At 43.0% G+C, this 20,321-nt stretch overlaps 1 protein-coding gene across 3 annotated transcripts in view; it reads left to right on the plus strand.

The window, feature by feature from the left end:
* The window catches only part of LOC111975805 (3',5'-cyclic-AMP phosphodiesterase 4C-like), a 114,892-nt gene that overhangs the window by 87,468 nt on the left and 7,103 nt on the right, over positions 1–20,321 (plus strand). For all 3 annotated transcript variants that reach the window (XM_070447508.1, XM_024004407.1, XM_024004409.2), the window contains 7 exons: positions 2,440–2,533; positions 13,310–13,482; positions 14,648–14,746; positions 14,932–15,096; positions 15,403–15,502; positions 15,679–15,833; positions 17,858–17,980. In XM_070447508.1, the coding sequence (XP_070303609.1) occupies positions 2,440–2,533; positions 13,310–13,482; positions 14,648–14,746; positions 14,932–15,096; positions 15,403–15,502; positions 15,679–15,833; positions 17,858–17,980 (909 nt within the window). The remainder of the gene's footprint in view (positions 1–2,439; positions 2,534–13,309; positions 13,483–14,647; positions 14,747–14,931; positions 15,097–15,402; positions 15,503–15,678; positions 15,834–17,857; positions 17,981–20,321) is intronic.

The raw sequence follows: 20,321 nt of genomic DNA on the forward strand, positions 1-20,321 counted from the left end.
GGCTGACGACTGTTAGATCTTTTCCCCTCTTTCAATCTCGGACCTACGGACTGTCAGGTTGTGACGGAACTGTAGACCCATAGAATCTGCTACTGGATTTTATTCATCCGAGTTGGTTTTTACTGCTCACTCGTCTTTGTTTTTGATTCAACATGTGTCCACTGGGTTGCCCGAAGTCACTTTGTTCTCTGTGTCTTGGACACTCATACAGGTGAGTGCACGGAAATGTGTGTGGGCTCAAGGTGTAAGGGTGTCAGAATTTCATTTTCTGTTATTGCATTGCAAACTTCTTAATGTGTCTGCATAACGATAAGTGTGCTTTGGTGCACTGTAGAACAGTATATTTTTGGATGTATCTGTGTTTTAGCATATTATGTCAGTGAGATGGTACACTACAAAAGTATGTGGACAKCTGTTTGTTGAACATCTCATTCCAAAATCATGGGTATTCATATGGAGTTGGTCCCCCCTTTGCTGCTATAACAGCCTCCACTCTTCTGGGAAGGCTTTCCACTAGATGTTGGAACATTGCTGCGTGGACTTTCTTTCATTCAGCCACAAGAGCATTAGTGAGGTCAGGTAGTGAGGTCAGGTATTGATGTCAGGCGATTAGGCCTAGCTCGCAGTCGGCGTTCCAATTCATCCCAAACGTGTTCGATGGGATCAGGGCTCTGTGCAGGCCAGTCAAGTTCTTCTACACTGATCTTGACAAACATGGGGTCAGGGCTCTGTGCAGCCCAGACAAGTTCTTCCAAACCGATCTCGACAAACCATTTCTGTATGGACCTCACTTTGTGTATAGGGGCATTGTCATGCTGAAACAGGAAAGGGCCTTCCCCAAACTGTTGCCACAAAGTTGGAAGCACAGAATCATCTAGAATGCCATTCTATGCTGCAGTCTTAAGATTTCCCTTCACTGGAACTAAGSGGCCTAGCCCGAACCATGAAAAACAGCCCCAGACCATTATTCCTCATCCACCAAACTTTACAGTTGGCACTATTTATTGGGGCAGGTAGCGTTCTCCTGGCATCCGCCAAACCCAGATTCGTCCGTTGGACTGCCAGATGGTGAAGCGTGATTCATCACTCCAGAAAACCCGTTTCCACTGCTCCAGAGTTCAATGGCAGAGAGCTTTACACTCCAGTCGACGCTTGGCATTACGCGTGTCGAGCTTCGGCTTGTGTGCGGCTGCTCGGCCACGGAAACCCATTTCATAAAGCTCCTAACAAATCAGGAGCTGATTCCAAGCTGACTTARTGGAAAGGTGGCGTCCTATGACGGTGCCACGTTGAAAGTCACTGAGCTTTTCAGTAATGGCTGTGTGCTCAATTTTATACACCGTAACAAATAGCCGAATCCACWAATTTGAATGGGTGTCCACATACTTTTGTCTACYTAGTGTATAAAACTGCCTATTATTGTCTAGACAAGTTATCACATATTGTGTGTGTACACCTCTGTGTGTACACACATGCCTGTTTCCCTGTGAGTACACTACACGTTCCGTCCTGTATGTCTCAGTGTGTGTGTGTACATGCACCGTCTCCTTTAAAACCATATGGTGGTTTGTATGGCTGGCGTTGTGCGCTCCGCCATCTCGTACCCACGTGATTACATAATGGYCTGAGCCCAGCTAAAGACGTTGTGCCCTACCCTCCCTTCCCAATYCCCTGCGCTCACTCTCAATGAACCACTCACTGAGCACGGCTGCCTCTGTGTACCATGATTCACCATGGCAACCACACCGCTCTGGTTAAAAAAGAATGTCCCCCTTCTTTCTGTCTGGACTGTGTGCTGCACTGTCTGCTAATGATATGGCTATATTTCCCTGGTTTTTCCATTTATCCCCATTCATGGAACGACTGTGTCCCTGCAGATGGAAAATACCAACAGAGCTAATTCAGCTAAACATGGTGCAATATTTGTTGTGCATGTGTTTAGTATGAAATAAACAACAACAACAACTAAATGTGTGATGCACTGAATAGACTTGGGGTTTGTATGAGGTTGTGTCATGATAGTTAATGATTCATTTTCTGGTCTTATTGATATAATTGTGTCTTACTTGACTACTATTAGTCTATTGATATCTAATTTCACACATTTATTTTGATGTGATCAAGGAAATCACTACTGTCATTTGATTTACTTGTTAGTTTACTCCGGACACTTAAATGTGTGGTGTAAAAAAATCACACCAAACATCATGTAAAAATATTTTGGGGGCCATTTTGAACTCTCATTTTGTTTAATTAATTTATCATTTCACAAGTTGTTTATGCAAAAAGAGATAAGTCAGTCATCCACATTAAAGTGTGTGAAGAACTCTAATGCTGGTACACTTGTTCTACTGAGGCATTTTCTACTTTCCACACTGTACTGTATGTCCATGTATGAACTTGTGTCACTGATGCCTGGTGTCTGATCTTGCCCCCCAGTTCAAAAGGATGCTGAACAGAGAGCTCACCCAGTTGTCAGAAACCAGCCGGTCAGGAAACCAAGTCTCAGAGTTTATCGCCAACACTTTCCTAGGTGAGTGACAACAGCGCTCCTGAATYGCTCCTGAACATGCATTAAAATGGCCACGCAAGGTATTTATTTGGACTCTATTGACAAATAGGAATTGATGTAAAGCATTCATCCTGCTCAAATTCTGTTACATAATACAATATTTATTTGCTTTATAAGGCGTTATACAGCCTTGGTCATAATGCTCTATAAATGTAGTCAAAMATGTTCATGAGTTGTGCATTATTATGCATAGCTCGTAAGGTATTAGAAATGCACTTAGAATGCATTATGAAGAGGGTATTCATAGAAAATGCTCACGGACAGGCCGTATCTATGAAAGGAATCGCAGGATCATGTTGTCTGATGCAAAGTTAAGGGATATTTATTACAAATACATGGCCCTCAGGCTGAAAATAACAAACACATGGTACGGGTGGCAATAAGAAGGCCTCCTCACAGAGACACCTTCACTCATGTTCTCCCAGGTCTTGAACCAGGAGACTTGAAGCCCCACCCCATAGCACTCCACTATATACCATTCCCACTGGTCACAGGTGCAGTTCGTCACCTGTGACGAGGGAAGAGAGAGAGGGAACAAAGAGAGAACAAATGATAGCACGACATAATGACATTTCATCTCACATTCATGCAAATACTTAAGAAAAACGTATCAGGGTGAAATTATGAAAGTATGCATATAATTGTACGTTGATGAAATATGGATTCTGGTACTGATCAGTAAAATAAAGGACAAACATTCATACATCCACTCTCATACTCAGCGCAACCTTCTAGATTTGTATTTTTTATTTAACTAGGCAAGTCATTTAAGAACAAAGTCTTATTTGCAATGACGGCCTACCCCGGCCAAACCCGGACGACYCTGGGCCAATTGTGCGCCGCCCTATCACCCAATCACGGCCGGATGTGATACAGCCTGGATTCGAACCAGGGACTGTAGTGACGCCACTTGCACTGAGATGCAGTGCCTTAGACTGCTGTGCCACTCTAGATAGAGATAGCAGGCACCCATAAGTATTCAGACCCTTTACTCAGTAATTTGTTGAAGCACCTTTCGCAGCGATTACAGCCTCGAGTCTCCTTGGGTATGATGCTACAAGCTTGTCACAGCTGTATTTTGGGAGTTTGTCCCATTCTTCTATGTAGATCCTCTCAAGCTCTGTCAGGTTGGATGGGGAGCGTCGCTGCACAGATATTTCCAGGTCTCTCCAGAGACGTTAGATCGGATTCAAGTCCAGGCACTGGCTGGGCCACTCAAGGACATTCAGAGACTTGTCCCGAAGCCACTACTGCGTTGTCTTGGTCCTGTTGGAAGGTGAACCTTCGCCCCAGTCTGAGGTCTTGAGTGCTCTGGAGCAGGTTTTCACCAAAGATCTCTCTGTAATTTGCTATGTTCATCTTTCCCTCGATCCTGACTAGTCTCCCAGTCCCTGCCGCTGATAAATATCCCCACAGCATTATGCTGCCACCACCATGCTTCACCGTAGGGATGGTGCCAGGTTTCCTCCAGACGTGACGCTTGGCATTCAGACCAAAGAGTTCAATCTTGGTTTCATCAGACCAGAGAATCTTGTTTCTCATTGTCTGAGAGTCCTTTTGGTGCTTTTGGCAAACTTTTGGCTGTTATGTGCCTTTTACTGAGGAGTGGCTTCTGTCTGACCACTCTACCATAAAGGCCTGATTGGTGTAGTGCTGCAGAGAAGGTTGTACTTCTGGAAGTTTCTCCCATTTCCACAGAAGAACTCTAGAGCTCTGTCAGAGTGACCATCGGTGTCAAATCAAATTCAATCAAATCAAATTATTAGTCACATACACATGGTTAGCAGATGTTAATCGAGTTGTAGCGAAATGCTTGTGCTTCTAGTTCCGACAATGCGTAATAAACCAACAAGTAATCTAACCTAACAATTCCACAACTACTACCTTATACACACACACAAGTGTTAAAGGGATAAAGAATATGTACATAAAGATATATGAATGATGGTGGTACAGAACGGCATGGCAAGATGCAGTAGATGGTATAGAGTACGGTATTATACATATGAGATGAGTACTGTAGGGTATGTAAACATAAAGTGGCATAGTTTAAAGTGGCTAGTGGTACATTATTACATAAAGATGGCAAATGCAGTAGATGATATAGAGTACAGTATATACATATGAGATGGGTAATGTAGGGTATGTAAACATTATATTAAGTGCATTGTTTAAAGTGGCTAGTGGTACATTTTTACATAATTTCCATCAATTCCCATTTTTAAAGTGGCTGGAGTTGAGTCAGTATGTTGGCAGCGGCCGCTAAATGTTAGTGGTGGCTGTTAACAGTCTGATGGCCTTGAGATAGAAGCTGTTTTTCAGTCTCTCGGTCCCTGCTTTGATGCACCTGTACTGACCTCGCCTTCTGGATGATACGGGGTGAACAGGCAGTGGCTTGGGTGGTTGTTGTCCTTGATGATCTTTATGGCCTTCCGTGTGACATCGGTGGTGTAGGTGTCCTGGAGGGCAGGTAGTTTGCCCCCGGTGGTGCGTTCTGCAGACTCTCACTACCCTCTGGAGAGCCTTACGGTTGTGGGGAGCAGTTGCCGTACCAGGCCGTGATACAGCCCGACAGATGCTCTCGATTGTGCATCTGTAGAAGTTTGTGAGTGCTTTTGGTGACAAGCCGAATTTCTTCAGCCTCCTGAGGTTGAAGAGGCGCTGCTGCGCCTTCTTCACAACGCTGTCTGTGTGGTGGACCAATTCAGTTTGTCCGTGAGTGTACACCGAGGAACTTAAAACTTTCCACCTTCTCCACTACTGACCCGTCGATGTGGATAGGGGGTGCTCCTCTGCTGTTTCCTGAAGTCCACAATCATCTCCTTTGTTTTGTTGACGTTGAGTGTGAGGTTATTTTCCTGACACCACACTCCGAGGGCCCTCACCTCCTCCCTGTAGGCCGTCTCGTCGTTGTTGGTAATCAAGCCTACCACTGTAGTGTCATCCGCAAACTTGATGATTGAGTTGGAGGCGTGCATGGCCACCAGCGTTGGGTGAACAGGAGTACAGGAGGGGCTCAGAACGCACCCTTGTGGGCCCCAGTGTTGAGGATCAGCGGGGTGGAGATGTTGTTACCTACCCTCACCACCTGGGCGGCCCGTCAGGAAGTCCAGGACCCAGTTGCACAGGGCGGGGTCGAGACCCAGGTCTCGAGCTTGATGACGAGTTTGAGGGTACTATGGGTTAAATGCTGAGCTGTAATCGATAACAGCATTCTCACATGGGTATTCCTCTTGTCCAGATGGTTAGCGAGTTCAGCATGTGTTGCGATTGCGTCGTCTGTGGACCTATTGGGCGTAAGCAAATTGGAGTGGTCTAGGTGTCGGTAGGGTTGGTAGGGAGGTATATGGTCCTTGACTAGTCTCTCAAAGCACTTCATGATGACGGAAGTGAGTGCTACGGGGCGATAGTCGTTTAGCTCAGTTACCTTAGCTTCTTGGAACGAGAACAATGTGCCCTCTTAAGCATGTGGGAACAGCAGACTGGGATAAGAGATTGAATATGTCCGTAAACAACCACCCAGCTGGTCTGCATGCTCTTGAGGACGCGGCTGGGAATGCCGTCTGGGCCTGCAGCCTTGCGAGGTTAACACGTTTAAATGTTTTACACACCTCGGCTGCAGTGAAGGAGAGCCCGCAGTTTGGTAGGGGCCGTGTCAGTGGCACTGTATTGTCCTCAAAGCGGGCAAAAAATTGTTTAGCCTCTCGGAGCAAGACATCCTGGTCCGCGACGGGGCTGGTTTTCTTTTTGTAATCCGTGATTGACTGTAGACCCTGCCACATACCTCTTGTGTCTGAGCTTTGAATTGCGACTCGATTTTGTCTCTGTACTGGGACTTAGCCTGTTTATTGCCTTGCGGAGAGAATAGCTACACTGTTTGTATTCGTCATGCTTCCGGTCACCTCCCTGGTTAAAAGCAGTGGTTCGCGCTTTCAGTTTCACGCGAATGCTGCCGTCAATCCACGGTTTCTGGTTTGGGAATGTTTTAATCGTTGCTGTGGGTACGACATCGTCAATGCACTTCCTAATGAACTCGCTCACCGAATCAGCATATTCGTCAATATTGTTGTTGGACGCAAGCGCGGAACATATCCAATCCGCGTGATCGAAGCATCTTGAAGCGTGGATTCAGATTGGTCGGACCAGCGTTGAACAGACCTGAGCGCGGGAGCTTGTTGTTTTAGTTTCTGTTTGTAGGCTGGAATCAACAAAATGGAGTCGTGTCAGCTTTTCCGAAAGGGGGGCGGGGGAGGCCTTATATGCGTCGCGGAAATTAGTATAACAATGATCTAGGGTTTTTCCAGCCCTGGTAGCACAATCGATATGCTGATAGAATTTAGGGAGTTTTTTTTAGATTAGCCTTGTTAAAATCCCCAGCTACGATGAATGCAGCCTCAGGGTGTGTGGTTTCCAGTTTACAAAGAGTCAGATAAAGTTCGTTCAGGGCCATCGATGTGTCTGCTTGGGGGGGAATATATACGGCTGTGATTATGATTGAAGAGAATTCCCTTGGTAGATAATGCGGTCGACATTTGATTGTGAGGAGTTCTAGATCAGGTGAACAGAATGACTTGAGTTCCTGTGTGTTGTTATGATGATCACACCACGTCTCGTTAATCATAAGGCATACCCCCCCGCCCCTCTTCTTACCAGAAAMATGTTTGTTTCTGTCGGCGCGATGCATGAAGAAACCAGCTGGCTGCACCGACTCCGTTAGGGTTCTTGGTTACTTCCCTGACCAAGGGCCTTCTCCCCCCAATTGCTCAGTTTGGCCGGGCGGCCATCTCTAGGAAGAGTCTTAGTGGTTCCAAACTTCTTCCATTTAAGAATGTTGGAGGCCACTGTGTTCTTGGGGACCTTTAATGCTGCAGAAATGTTTTGGTCCCCTTCCCCAGATTTGTGCCTCGACACAGTCTCAGAGTTCTACAGACAATTCCTTTGACCTCGTGGCTTGGTTTTTGCTTTGACATGCACTGTCAGCTGTGGAACCTTATATGGACAGGTGTGTGCCTTTCCAAATCATGTCCAACCAATTTAATTTACAACAGGTGGACTCCAATCAAGTTGTAGAWACATCAAGGGTGATCAATGGAAACAGGATGCACTTGAGCTCAATTTCAAGTCTCATAGCAAAGGGTCTGAATACTTATGTAAATAAGGTATCTGTTTTTTATTTTTAATACATTTGCAATTATTATTTTTTTAACAGTTTTTGCTCTGTCATTATGGGGTATTGTATGTAGATTGAGTTTAAAATGTTGTTTTATCCATTTTAGAATTAAGCTGTAAAGTAACAAAATGTGGGAAAGGGGAAGGGGTCTGAACACTTTCCGAATGTACTGTACAGTATATAATGTGTTGGAGTACTGAACAGGCCAACATATTCAGAGGATGAACATAGGTTGCATGACGTGCAGTGTTTGGTTACATAGGAGCAGAGGTGCAACTTTGGTTTTAGAAGTGGGGGGGACATAACCTGGTGTGGGGTTTGGGGGTCCTCCTTCAGAATTTTGGGGGGCATTTAAAGCTAATTTCCTGCATTTCTACACAATCTAATATGACCCTTTTGGGGTCATTTCGTGGTCACTTATTGTAAATAAGAATATYATATGTTTCTAAACACTTTTACATGAATGTGGATGCTACTGCACAAATATCATACCCCCCCAAAAATGCTAACCTCCCCTGTTATTGTAATGGTTAGAGGTTAGCATGTCTTGGGGGTTATGATATTTGTACGTCTAACTTTCTCACTCATCATTATTCACGATTCATTCAGGGTTATCCATAGCATCCACATTAATGTAGAGGTGTTTAGAAACATATTATACAGTTGAAGTRGGYAGTTTACATATATCTTAGCCAAATACATTTAAACTCAGTGTTTCACAATTCCTGACATTTAATCCAAGTAAAAATTCCCTGTCTTAGGTCAGTTAGGATCACCACTTTATTTTAAGAATGTGAAATGTCAGAATAATAGCGGAGAGAATGATTTATTTCAGCTTTTATTTCTTTCATCACATTCCCAGTGGGTCAGAAGTTTACATACACTCAATTAGTATTGGGTAGCATTGCCTTTAAATTGTTTAAATTGGGTTAAACATTTCTGGTAGCCTTCCACCAGCTTCCCACAATAAAGTTGTGTGAATTTTAGCCCATTCCTCCTGACGGAGCTGGTGTAACTGAGTCAGGTTTGTAGGCCTCCTTGCTCTCACACTCATTTTCAGTTCTGCCCACAAATGTTCTATAGGCTTGAGGTCAGGGCTTTGCGATGGCCACTCCAAAACCTTGACTTTGTTGTCCTTAAGCCATTTTGCCACAACTTTGGAAGAATACTTGGGGTCATTGTCCATTTGGAAGACCCATTTGCGACCAAGCTTTTAACTTCCTGACTGATGTCTTGAGATGTTGCTTCAATATATCCACATAATTGTCCTTCTCATGATGCCATCTATTTTGTGAAGTGCACCAGTCCCTCCTGCAGCAAAGCACCCCCACAACATGATGCTGCCACCCCCGTGCTTCACAGTTGGGATGGTGTTCTTTGGCTTGCAAGCCTCCCCCTTTTTCCTCCAAACATAACGATGGTCATTATGCCCAAAAGGTCCTATTTTTGTTTTATCAGACCAGAGGACATTTCTCCAAAAAGTACGATCTTTGTCCCCATGTGCAGTTGCAAACCGTAGTCTGGCTTTTTTATGGCGGTTTTGAAGCAGTGGCTTCTTCCTTGCTGAGCGGCCTTTCAGGTTATGTCAATATAGGACTCGTTTTACTGTGGATATAGATACTTTTGTACCTGTTTCCTCCAGCATCTTTACAAGGTCCTTTGCTGTTGTTGTTCTAGGATTGATTTGCACTTTTTGCACCAAAGTACGTTCATGTCTAGGAGACAGAAAGCGTCTCCTTCCTGAGCGGTATGGTGGCTGCGTGGTCGCATGGTGTTTATACTTGTGTACTATTGTTTGTACAGATGAACATGGTATCTTCAGGCGTTTGGAAATTGCACCCAAGGATGAACCAGACTTGTGGAGGTCTACACATTTTTTTCTGAGGTCTTGGCTGATTTCTTTTGATTTTCCCATGATGTCAAGCAAAGAGGCACTGAGTTTGAAGGTAGGCCTTGAAATACATCCACAGGTACACCTCCAATTGACTCAAATGATGTCAATTAGCCTATCAGAAGCTTCTAAAGCCATGACATAATTTTCTGGAATTTTCCAAGCTGTTTAAAGGCACAGTCAACTAAGTGTATGTAAACTTCTGACCCACCGGAATTGTGATACAGTGAATTATAAGTGAAATATAGGTCTGTAAACAATTGTTGGAATAATGACTTATGTGTATGTAAACTTCCGACTTCAACTGTATTCTCATTTATAATAAAAGTTGTGCCCCTGCATAGGAGTACATAAATATGCATATTTAGTCATGCATGTCTGCTAGCCTATTAGCATGTCAGAATGGCATTCCTGGACACATTGTGTGGCATTGCCATGGAGACCATAATATTATTAGACTGCCTTTTGCGTCAGGACGTGTATGATCGTAAATTCCCTCTGGAGTGCCAGAGGACGCCCTGGGCGTTCGTAAATTCAGAGCTTATTGATCCYAGCGTTCTGACCTTACAATGGCAGTCGAACACCTACGCTAACTGGCTAAAGTTGGCTAGCTTGCTAGCTACTTCTAGACACAAATTACGTTTTTTTGRTGACGTTTACTGATACGGTCATATTCAATGGGGTGTTCGTAAAGTCACCAGTTATTCTACAGGCATTGTTAGCAGAACGCACGCTTTAACTAATAATGTGGCAGAACAACTGCCCCCTCTCATTGCAGCCACAGAAGTTCAAGACCGACCGCGGTACTGCAGGCATTGTTAGCAGAAGACAGGATCCCCCATTATAGTGAATGGAAAAATTGCAATATTTTTGTGTAATAAAAACATTCWAAAAAAAAATACAAATCAAAGACAACTCTAATTCAAGTGAACAGGAGCTTTCACACTAAACGATAACTACAAAAAGAGTGGAGAACGATACCAATTGCTATCGTTTGGATAATTTTTGAATGAATACCCCCTCCCCTCCTGTCCCCCCGACGATAAAACATTAACAACCAATCAAAAAGTTGTTCTATAGAAGCATTATTGGTTCCTGGAGCGCGAGGCGAGAAGGCAGAACGCACGGTAAACTTGATAGTGTATGTTAACGCACGATACATCCTGACAAAATACGCACTATGACTGGCCTGCTAATGTGCCTTTCTGGACCTTGTAAACTGTAAAAGACTAGGCTAGATTATTATTATTTCGTAATGAAACATGCATTCAAAACGGTTATTGAAATTACATATTCAATGCCGTTAACAGCCTAGACTAGAATTATTTACTCACTAGAAAAAAATCGAATAAAATGCATTATTGCATTGTGTTGATATAGCCTACTTATGATAATTTTCTTGTCCAAGCCAGACTGGGAGCGCAGCCTGGGGAGCACACAGTAGCCTATCCCAGGTACCAGGCTACTTGTCATTTCATTATCTGATTTTTAAAAAACTTTCACTGTGTAAAATCATTGGGTAAAGGCTATTCACTGTAATATTAAGCCTAATATTTATATTCATTTAGGCTACACTTCTGTAGTCTGTCTTCATGGGTCCTTTCAGCTACAGGCTGGCTTCTTTAGCTMTTGGAGTCCCAGGAAAAGCTAGACTACATTAGCTTGAATGATTAGTCTGATAATGTACCTTTCTGGACCTTGTAAACTGTAGAGAATAGATCCATAACTGATCCAAATGGTTGCAAAATCAGGCCAATGCTGGATGCAGTTATTTCAACATGAAGCATTCAAAACAGACCGTTTGAGCGGTTATTCAAATTAGCCTACATAGCTGCAGTTTACAGCCCTAGACAATAATTGTGTACTCAATTGATGACAATAAAAAAAAAGTCCACGTTGCACTGTGTTGTAGCCTAGGTAGAAACTGTTATTGTCTAAACAAACGTAGGCCTAATCAATAGTGGAGCTTTGCGTGCCCGGGGACTGCAAAGCGCAGCCTGGATGAACACACTGATCTGCCATTTTATAATCTGTCAACCTTTTTTTCTTTCACTTTGACAGGTAAATATGTATAGCCCTAGTATTTAGCTAATGAAGGGCCTATCTAGCTAATATTTAGCTTCTTACTTCGGCTACACAACTCTAGCCTCTTTCTCTTCCAGCCGTTCCCGTGTGCAATTGGCTATATGGAGGCAAGCCTCTCCGCTATTCCTCTTCTCTTGAAATACCAGGAAAAGCTTAAGATATTCAAGATATTTTATACTATGCCTAGTAGTCTTTTTTTTGTGGAGAGAAGCAGGGCTGCTGATTGCTCAATGTAAAATAGGTCTAGGCCAAATTAACTGTTGTGGAAATTTTAGGAGTGCGCGTTGGTATGATCTTTGGCCAATGATGATAACATTATTGCACTGATGCATTGCAAATGATTGCACAGGATATACAGAGAGATGAGCACAGTGAAAAAGAAGATTCAAACGAATTGACAACCATTCGAAAAATGGAAATCACTTCCAATCACTTAAGCAACGAGGCAAGCAATAACATGATGTAAAAGATACATAGGCTAAACAGCATTTGTCGTTAAATTGCTACATTTAAATACGAGTTTCTATATTATTTTTCTTTACATTTACATTGAAGGACAATTTGCAGTTGTCACTATGACAATGAACACACACTGAATGGTCTGTGTTACCACATTATTAATAGGCCTACAGCCTGCAGTAGGATGCGTTGATCAGTTGATTGACAGGTGTAGGCTACTGCAGAACAATCAACGATAAACGGCCCGCTGTTGTGGATGCTTACCAACGTTTATAGTTCTGTATAATGTTTTGTTATACAGTGCCTACAGAAAGTWTTCATACCTCTTGACTTATTCCATATTTTGTTTTTACAGCCTGAATTCAAAATAGATTAAATAGGTTTTCTTCTCACTCATCTACACACAATGCCTAATAATGACAAAGTGAAAATGTGTTTTTAGAAATGTTTGCAAATTTATTGAAAATAAAATACAGAAATCAAGTATTCACACCCCTGAGTCAATACATGTTGAAATCACCTTTGGCAGCGATTACAGCTGTGAGTCTTTCTGGATAAGTCTCTAAGAGTTTTGCACACCTGGATTGTAAAATATTTGCACATCATTCTCTACAAAATTCTTCAAGCTCTGTCAAGTTGGTTGTTGATCATTACTAGACAGCCATTTCATGTCTTGCCATAGATTATCAAGCCGATTTAAGTCAAAACTGTAACTAGGCCACTCAGGAACATTCAATGTCGTCTTGTTAAGCAACTCCACACCACAATAGCTCTATTTTCATGTCGTCTGACCATAGCACCGGTTCCAATCCAAGTGCCAATGGCATTTATCAAACTCCAGGCGGTGCTATGGTCGGAGGACATGAAAATAGAGCTTGTTATATTTCTCACTGTCTGACTACCAGGAATCATTTTTGGTTGAGAGATTACATTTGCTGCAGAGTTATCGGTCGAAGCCGTATTCCTAGTCCTAGTCTAATTGATTTCTCACCTGATTTGTGATGGAAAAAGATTAGATTAGCTATAGTTATTAATATTAACAATCATCAACTGTGTCCCCCTATATTGGTTGAAAGAAATCTCTCTCTCTCTCTCTGTGTCTCTCTCTCTCTGTGTCTCTCTGTGTTTGTAGAAAAGCAGCAAGATGTGGAGATTATGTCTGGGCCTCTTAAAGACAAGGACAAGAAGAAGAGGCCCATGTCCCAGATTGTTGCGGTGAAGAAACCTGCTCTCAGCCCCAGCCTCGCCCCTACCCAGATCCCCCGCTTTGGGGTCACCACCCTCCATGAGAGTCTACTGGCAACGGTGGGTGCCAAGCACACACACACTTACACAGACGGGCACAAACACACTCCAAGCTCAGTGGGTTAGAGCATGGTGTTGGCAGCTTAATGGTTTGTTTCCCGCGTGGATGACAGACCTTTGGATAAAAACGTCTGCTTAGTGACCGTATTACTATATGTGAAGAAAAACACATTACGTCTCAAGTTTTATTGCCACATGCACAAGATACATCAGGTGTAAAACAGTACAGTGAATTGCTTAACTATAGTTATAAAGAAACAGTTACATACTGTACAGGTCTTGTATACATGTCAGTGCAGTGCCAGTACCGTTATTTCAATGTGCAGGGGTACTGGAGCGAATGAGGAAGGAATGTACATGTAAAGTCGCTGTTAGCAGGATAAATACCAATGGTAATAATAATAATGGTAATAAACAAAATAGCAGCATCGAATGTTAATATGAATCACTATAATTAATCAATCCATTTTGGCAGCAGCATATGTGGTGTGTGCATGGTAATGAGTGCGTGTGCGAGGTGTCAGTAGGGATTGTGTGAGCATGAGTACGTCGGTATGTGTGAATGTGAAGAACGTCAGTGTAGGTGCGTGTGGCTGAGTGGTAGAGACCATTACGTGCTTTCACACGTCAGACATGCTACAAATACTCTATGAATCTCTTCATTCCATCACTAAAACATTTTAGCGTTTTTATGACGCCCTCCAGTCAGCCAGTGGCCACAGGACCTTTATTTAGAAAAACGGCAATAAATGATTTGTACAATGGGTTCACCCCTCTCATTATGACCATAGGATTGTGGTACATGAAGGCACTGTTTTATGATCTGTCAATACTGTAATGTATGAGTGATATTGCGTAGCTACTGAGTTTGTTTACCCCATGTTACAGTGAAGAATGGATAAGTTACAGTACTTTAATGCTTATTGCTTGACCTGACCTTTAATGTTATTTATGTAATTCAGTTATCATCTACTGCCGTCAGTGACGTGTTATAACGCATTATCACTCGTCACATCATCTGCCCTCTGGAGGATTGCAATTGGAAAAAGTCAGACTATTTGTGCCATTTTCATGTATTTTGCTATGCATGTTAAAAAAGTMAAATAAATAAAATATTTTTGCCATACCAGACTTTTTCTCACTGAATGTTGTGTTGTCGTTCTAGGAATTTGAAGACATCAACAGATGGGGTCTAGATATTTTCAAGATAGCTGAATACTCGGGGAATCGGCCTTTGACGGTGGTGATGTACTCCATTTTCCAGGTATGAGTCTCCCATTACTTTGTAGCATTTTCTAGCATTCTCACCGAGGRGTTTGAATCTCTTAGTGTATTGTTTGAGTCCCGGTCTTGGCTACCCCGAATTCGCTGCAATACTTTACCCGTATGTTTCTTACGTATTTGGTTTACTCTTCTGTGAGCCTGGTTTCTGTTGCTCCCCAAACTCAGGAGCGAGAGCTGCTGAAGAACTTTAAGATCCCAGCCGACACCTTCGTCACCTTCATGATGACCCTGGAGGACCACTACCACACCGACGTGGCCTACCACAACAACATTCATGCTGCCGACGTGGTACAGTCCACTCACATCCTCCTCTCCACCCCTGCCCTGGAGGTATGGGATGCTCCATTATGAGGAAGATTACAGAATGATGTTCAGCTATATTCTATATTCTAATCCAGTTAGTTGACTTGCCCTGTGCATGGCTTTGGATTTCATTAACTTTATCAATGCATATTGAGGGAGAAGGCATTTGTTCATGGTTTTAATAGTTTTAAGTTTTAAGGTTAAAAAAAAAATATCCCCACGTTAAGTGTTAATTCTTAGTAACACTTATTTTTTTTAACCTTTATTTAACTAGGCACTTAACAGACACTTAACAGTAGTAGTAACACAAAAGTGTGTGTTGATTGTTTTCAGGCTGTCTTCACTGACCTGGAGATCATGGCTGCTCTGTTTAGCAGTGCCATACACGACGTGGATCATCCCGGAGTGTCCAACCAGTTCCTCATCAACACAAGTCAGTTCCATCCCTCACTAGCAATCTCACTGATTAGATATAAAGGAGCAAAATGTGTCTTGGATCTACTACTGTGAAGACTACATTATAGCATCTGTAAGGCGTTACATCACTGAATACAGGAGTGCCTTGGAATTGTTGTTGCTTTACTAATGGTGTGGGTGTTCCTACTGTAGACTCTGAGCTGGCTCTGATGTACAACGACGCCTCGGTCCTGGAGAACCACCACCTGGCCGTGGGCTTCAAGCTGCTGCAGGAGGACAACTGTGACATCTTCCAGAGCCTCAGCAAGAAACAGGGACAGTCCCTCAGGAAGATGGTCATCGACATGGTGAGACACTGACTGAATGATTTGTAATCAGATATAAATAACATTATATCTACACTACTCCCTGTTATCATACACTGCTCAAAAAAATAAAGGGAACACTTAAACAACACAATGTAACTCCAAGTCAATCACACTTCTGTGAAATCAAACTGTCCACTTAGGAAGCAACACTGATTGACAATAAATTTCACATGCTGTTGTGCAAATGGAATAGACAAAAGGTGGAAATTATAGGCAATTAGCAAGACACCCCCAAAAAAGGAGTGATTCTGCAGGTGGTGACCACAGACAACTTCTCAGTTCCTATGCTTCCTGGCTGATGTTTTGGTCACTTTTGAATGCTGGCGGTGCTCTCACTCTAGTGGTAGCATGAGACGGAGTCTACAACCCACACAAGTGGCTCAGGTAGTGCAGTTCATCCAGGATGGCACATCAATGCGAGCTGTGGCAAAAAGGTTTGCTGTGTCTGTCAGCGTAGTGTCCAGAGCATGACCTCCAGCAGGCCACAAATGTGCATGTGTCTGCTCAAACGGTCAGAAACAGACTCCATGAGGGTGGTATGAGGGCCCGARGTCCACAGGTGGGGGTTGTGCTTACAGCCCAACACCGTGCAGGACGTTTGGCATTTGCCAGAGAACACCAAGATTGGCAAATTCGCCACTGGCGCCCTGTGCTCTTCACAGATGAAAGCAGGTTCACACTGAGCACATGTGACAGACGTGACAGAGTCTAGAGACGCCGTGGAGAACGTTCTGCTGCCTGCAACATCCTCCAGCATGACCGGTTTGGCGGTGGGTCAGTCATGGTGTGGGGTGGCATTTCTTTGGGGGGCCGCACAGCCCTCCATGTGCTCGCCAGAGGTAGCCTGACTGCCATTAGGTACCGAGATGAGATCCTCAGACCCCTTGTGAGACCATATGCTGGTGCGGTTGGCCCTGGGTTCCTCCTAATGCAAGACCATGCTAGACCTCATGTGGCTGGAGTGTGTCAGCAGTTCCTGCAAGAGGAAGGCATTGATGCTATGGACTGGCCCGCCRGTTCCCCAGACCTGAATCCAATTGAGCACATCTGGGACATCATGTCTCGCTCCATCCACCAACGCCACGTTGCACCACAGACTGTCCAGGAGTTGGCGGATGCTTTAGTCCAGGTCTGGGAGGAGATCACTCAGGAGACCATCCGCCACCTCATCAGGAGCATGCCCAGGCGTTGTAGGGAGGTCATARAGGCACGTGGAGGCCACACACACTACTGAGCCTCATTTTGACTTGTTTTAAGGACATTACATCAAAGTTGGATCAGCCTGTAGTGTGGTTTTCCACTTTAATTTTGAGTGTGACTCCAAATCCAGACCTCCATGGGTTGATACATTTGATTTCCATTGATCATTTTTGTGTGATTTTGTTGTCAGCACATTCAACTATGTAAAGAAAAAAGTTTTTAATAACAATATTTAATTCATTCAGATCTAGGATGTGTTATTTTAGTGTTCCCTTWATTTTTTTGAGCAGTGTATAATGTTTACATACCCTACATTACTCATSTCATATGTATATACTGTACTCTATACCATCTACTGCATCTTGCCTATGCCGTTCGGCCATCACTCATTCATATATTTTTATGTACATATTCTTATTCATTCCTTTACACTTGTGTGTATAAGGTAGTTGTTGTGAAATTGTTAGGTTAGATTACTTGTTAGATATTACTGCACTAAAAGCACAAGCATTTCGCTACACTTGCATTAACATCTGCTAACCATGTGTATGTGACAAATACAATTTGATTTGATTTGATYCCCTGACAAATTGAGGCTGTTCTGAGGCCAAAAGGGGCTGCAACTCAATATTAGGAAGGTGTTCCTAATGTTTTGTACACTCAGGGTATATTCAGCATGTGGCCCATGTGGGAATCAAACCCACAACACAACCCTGGATGTGGGCAGGACCATATTCTAACCCACTGAGCCATTGGACTTAGTGACTGAAGTAAGTTTGATGAATGGGTATTGTCCTCTGCAGGTGTTGGCCACTGACATGTCCAAGCACATGAACTTCCTGGCTGACCTGAAGACCATGGTGGAGACCAAGAAGGTGACCAGTCTGGGAGTGCTGCTGCTGGACAACTACTCAGACCGCATCCAGGTCAGAGGTCATTCCTAGATTAGTAGATGCCACGGGCAGTGGCGGATTTACCATTAGGCAACTCAGGCAATTGCCCGGGGCCTCATATCATTAGGGTTCTTGTGAACTTGGCATCATTTTGTTTAATAATACATAATTTCTCTGTTATCTTAACTTTTGAACACTTGGGTCTGTTAGTTATTATGACCCCTTTCCTGAAAGCTAAGACTCTTTCTATTTCCCTCTACGAAACTCATTAAGCTGGAAGGACACATTAGAAGGGACTGTGAGAAAACCACAATTGAAAACAATGCATATCTTTTTTTCTACACACATTATTKCCATGATTATATTTTCCCGAACATCTATTAGCATACCTTTCCGATGCATTTCACTCATTTTTTATGTAAATACAAATGTACACCTTTCCCAATTTCAAGTCATTTGACATATTTTCTGAAAGTTGGTTGCAGTTTGTATATGTGCTAGAATGGTTAAAAAGGCCATCAAATGTAGGCCTCCCGAGTGGCGCAGTGGTCTAAGACACTGCAGCGCAGTGCTAGCGGTGCCATTCTGGGTTCGAGTCCAGGCTCTGTCGCAGCCGACCGGGAAACCCATGGGGAGGCGCACAATTGGCCCAGCGTCGTCCGGGTTAGGYAAGATTTTGGCCGGCAGGGATGTCCTTGTTCCATCGTGCYCTAGTGACTCCTGTGGTGGGCCGGTCYCAGTGCACACTGACATRGGTGCTTCTGGGTTAAGTGGGCATTGTGTCAAGAAGCAGTGCGGCTTGGTTGGGTTGTGTTTCTGAGGACGCACGGCTRTCGACCTTCGCCTCTACCGAGTCSGTAKGGAAGTTGKAGCGATGAGACAAGACTGTAACTACCAATTGGATACCACGAAATTGGGGAGAAAAAGGGCACAAAAAAAGGCCATAAAATGTAAAAAAATATTTATCAGTTAGTTATTGCTCGATATTCCAACGAAAATATCACATATAGGTATTGGCCCCAGAATTTCCACATCAGTGCATCCCTAAAACGAGATAGAAAGTATGTTGAAATTATAAAGGACCTACTGTATAAGCCTGTTAAAAAATAACTGCCCTTTTATGGCCTGCAAATTTTGTTTTTGAGTAAGAAATCTGTCTGGGAAAAKATTTGTTCTGTTGAATTCTGAAAACCCGATGTGGCTCGAGACAAAATGATTGACCACCCCTGTTCTACAGTATGTGGTGATACAAAACCTTTACTAGTGAAGAACATTTCAGTTAGTGTTTTCAGTTAGGTGTTTTCAGTTAGGCTTTTCATTCTGCTCCGTTCACCTAAATGAGCCGGCTCCAAACAGCTCTTTGTTCAGTAGCCATGATTTTGTTGAATAGACATGGGGGTGCCTCAGACTGGCCTCTGCATGGAGCCTCCAAATCACTAAGTCCGCCCCTGACTAGTGCTGAGCAATTTCTGCTTTTTGAGGTCGTTTCGGTTTTGGTTAGATTATTAAAATATAACCAAGTTTTTTGAATTTCGGTTTTTATTTTTTTATTAATTGCACGATGCTTTATGTGGSCTGAATGCTGCAACAACKCAMAATAAAACAATTAATAAAAGTCCCATGATGGTAGTGGCTGCCCATTGCTACTTAGCATTTATTAACCATAATTTATTCACGTTACTTTAATAAAATATTTCAGTTGTTGCATATATTACATTTGTTTTATTTGATGAATGTAATATTTAATTCAACGTCATCAAATAATATATATAGAGCTGCTGCCTATGCTGTCTGACAAAATCACTATTTTAGTAGTTCTTCAAAGTAAATAAGGCATACTTTTAAGACTGCTGAATACCAACTATCAATCACTTAGAAAAGGTTGGTGACCACTGATCTGAGTCAAGTTCACTTTCGCATMACTTAAAAAATGTAACATTAACCTACAGTTTTGTAYGAATGAGGTTTGTGCGGTAGGTCTAATACATTATCACAGCATATTGGCTATATGCCTGGCCTGCCAATATTGTTATTCTCAGACCATGTTATAAACTCAACAAAAAAATCAACTGCGTTTATTTTCAGCAAACTTAACATGTGTAAATATTTCTATGAACATAACAAGATTCAACAACTGAGACAAGTTCCACAGACATGTGACTAACAGAAATGGAATGTGTCCCTGAACAAAGGGGGTGTCAAAATCAAAAGTAACAGTCAGTATCTGGTGTGGCCACAAGCTGCATTAAGTACTGCAATGCATCTKCTCCTCATGGACTYCACCAGATTTGKCAGTTCTTGCTGTGAGATGTTACCCCACTCTTCCACCAAGGCACCTGCAAGTTCCCGGACATTTCTGGGGGGAATGGCCCTA

Source organism: Salvelinus sp. IW2-2015, linkage group LG16 (genome assembly GCF_002910315.2).
Source record: "Salvelinus sp. IW2-2015 linkage group LG16, ASM291031v2, whole genome shotgun sequence".
NCBI classification, from domain to species: Eukaryota; Metazoa; Chordata; class Actinopteri; order Salmoniformes; family Salmonidae; genus Salvelinus; species Salvelinus sp. IW2-2015.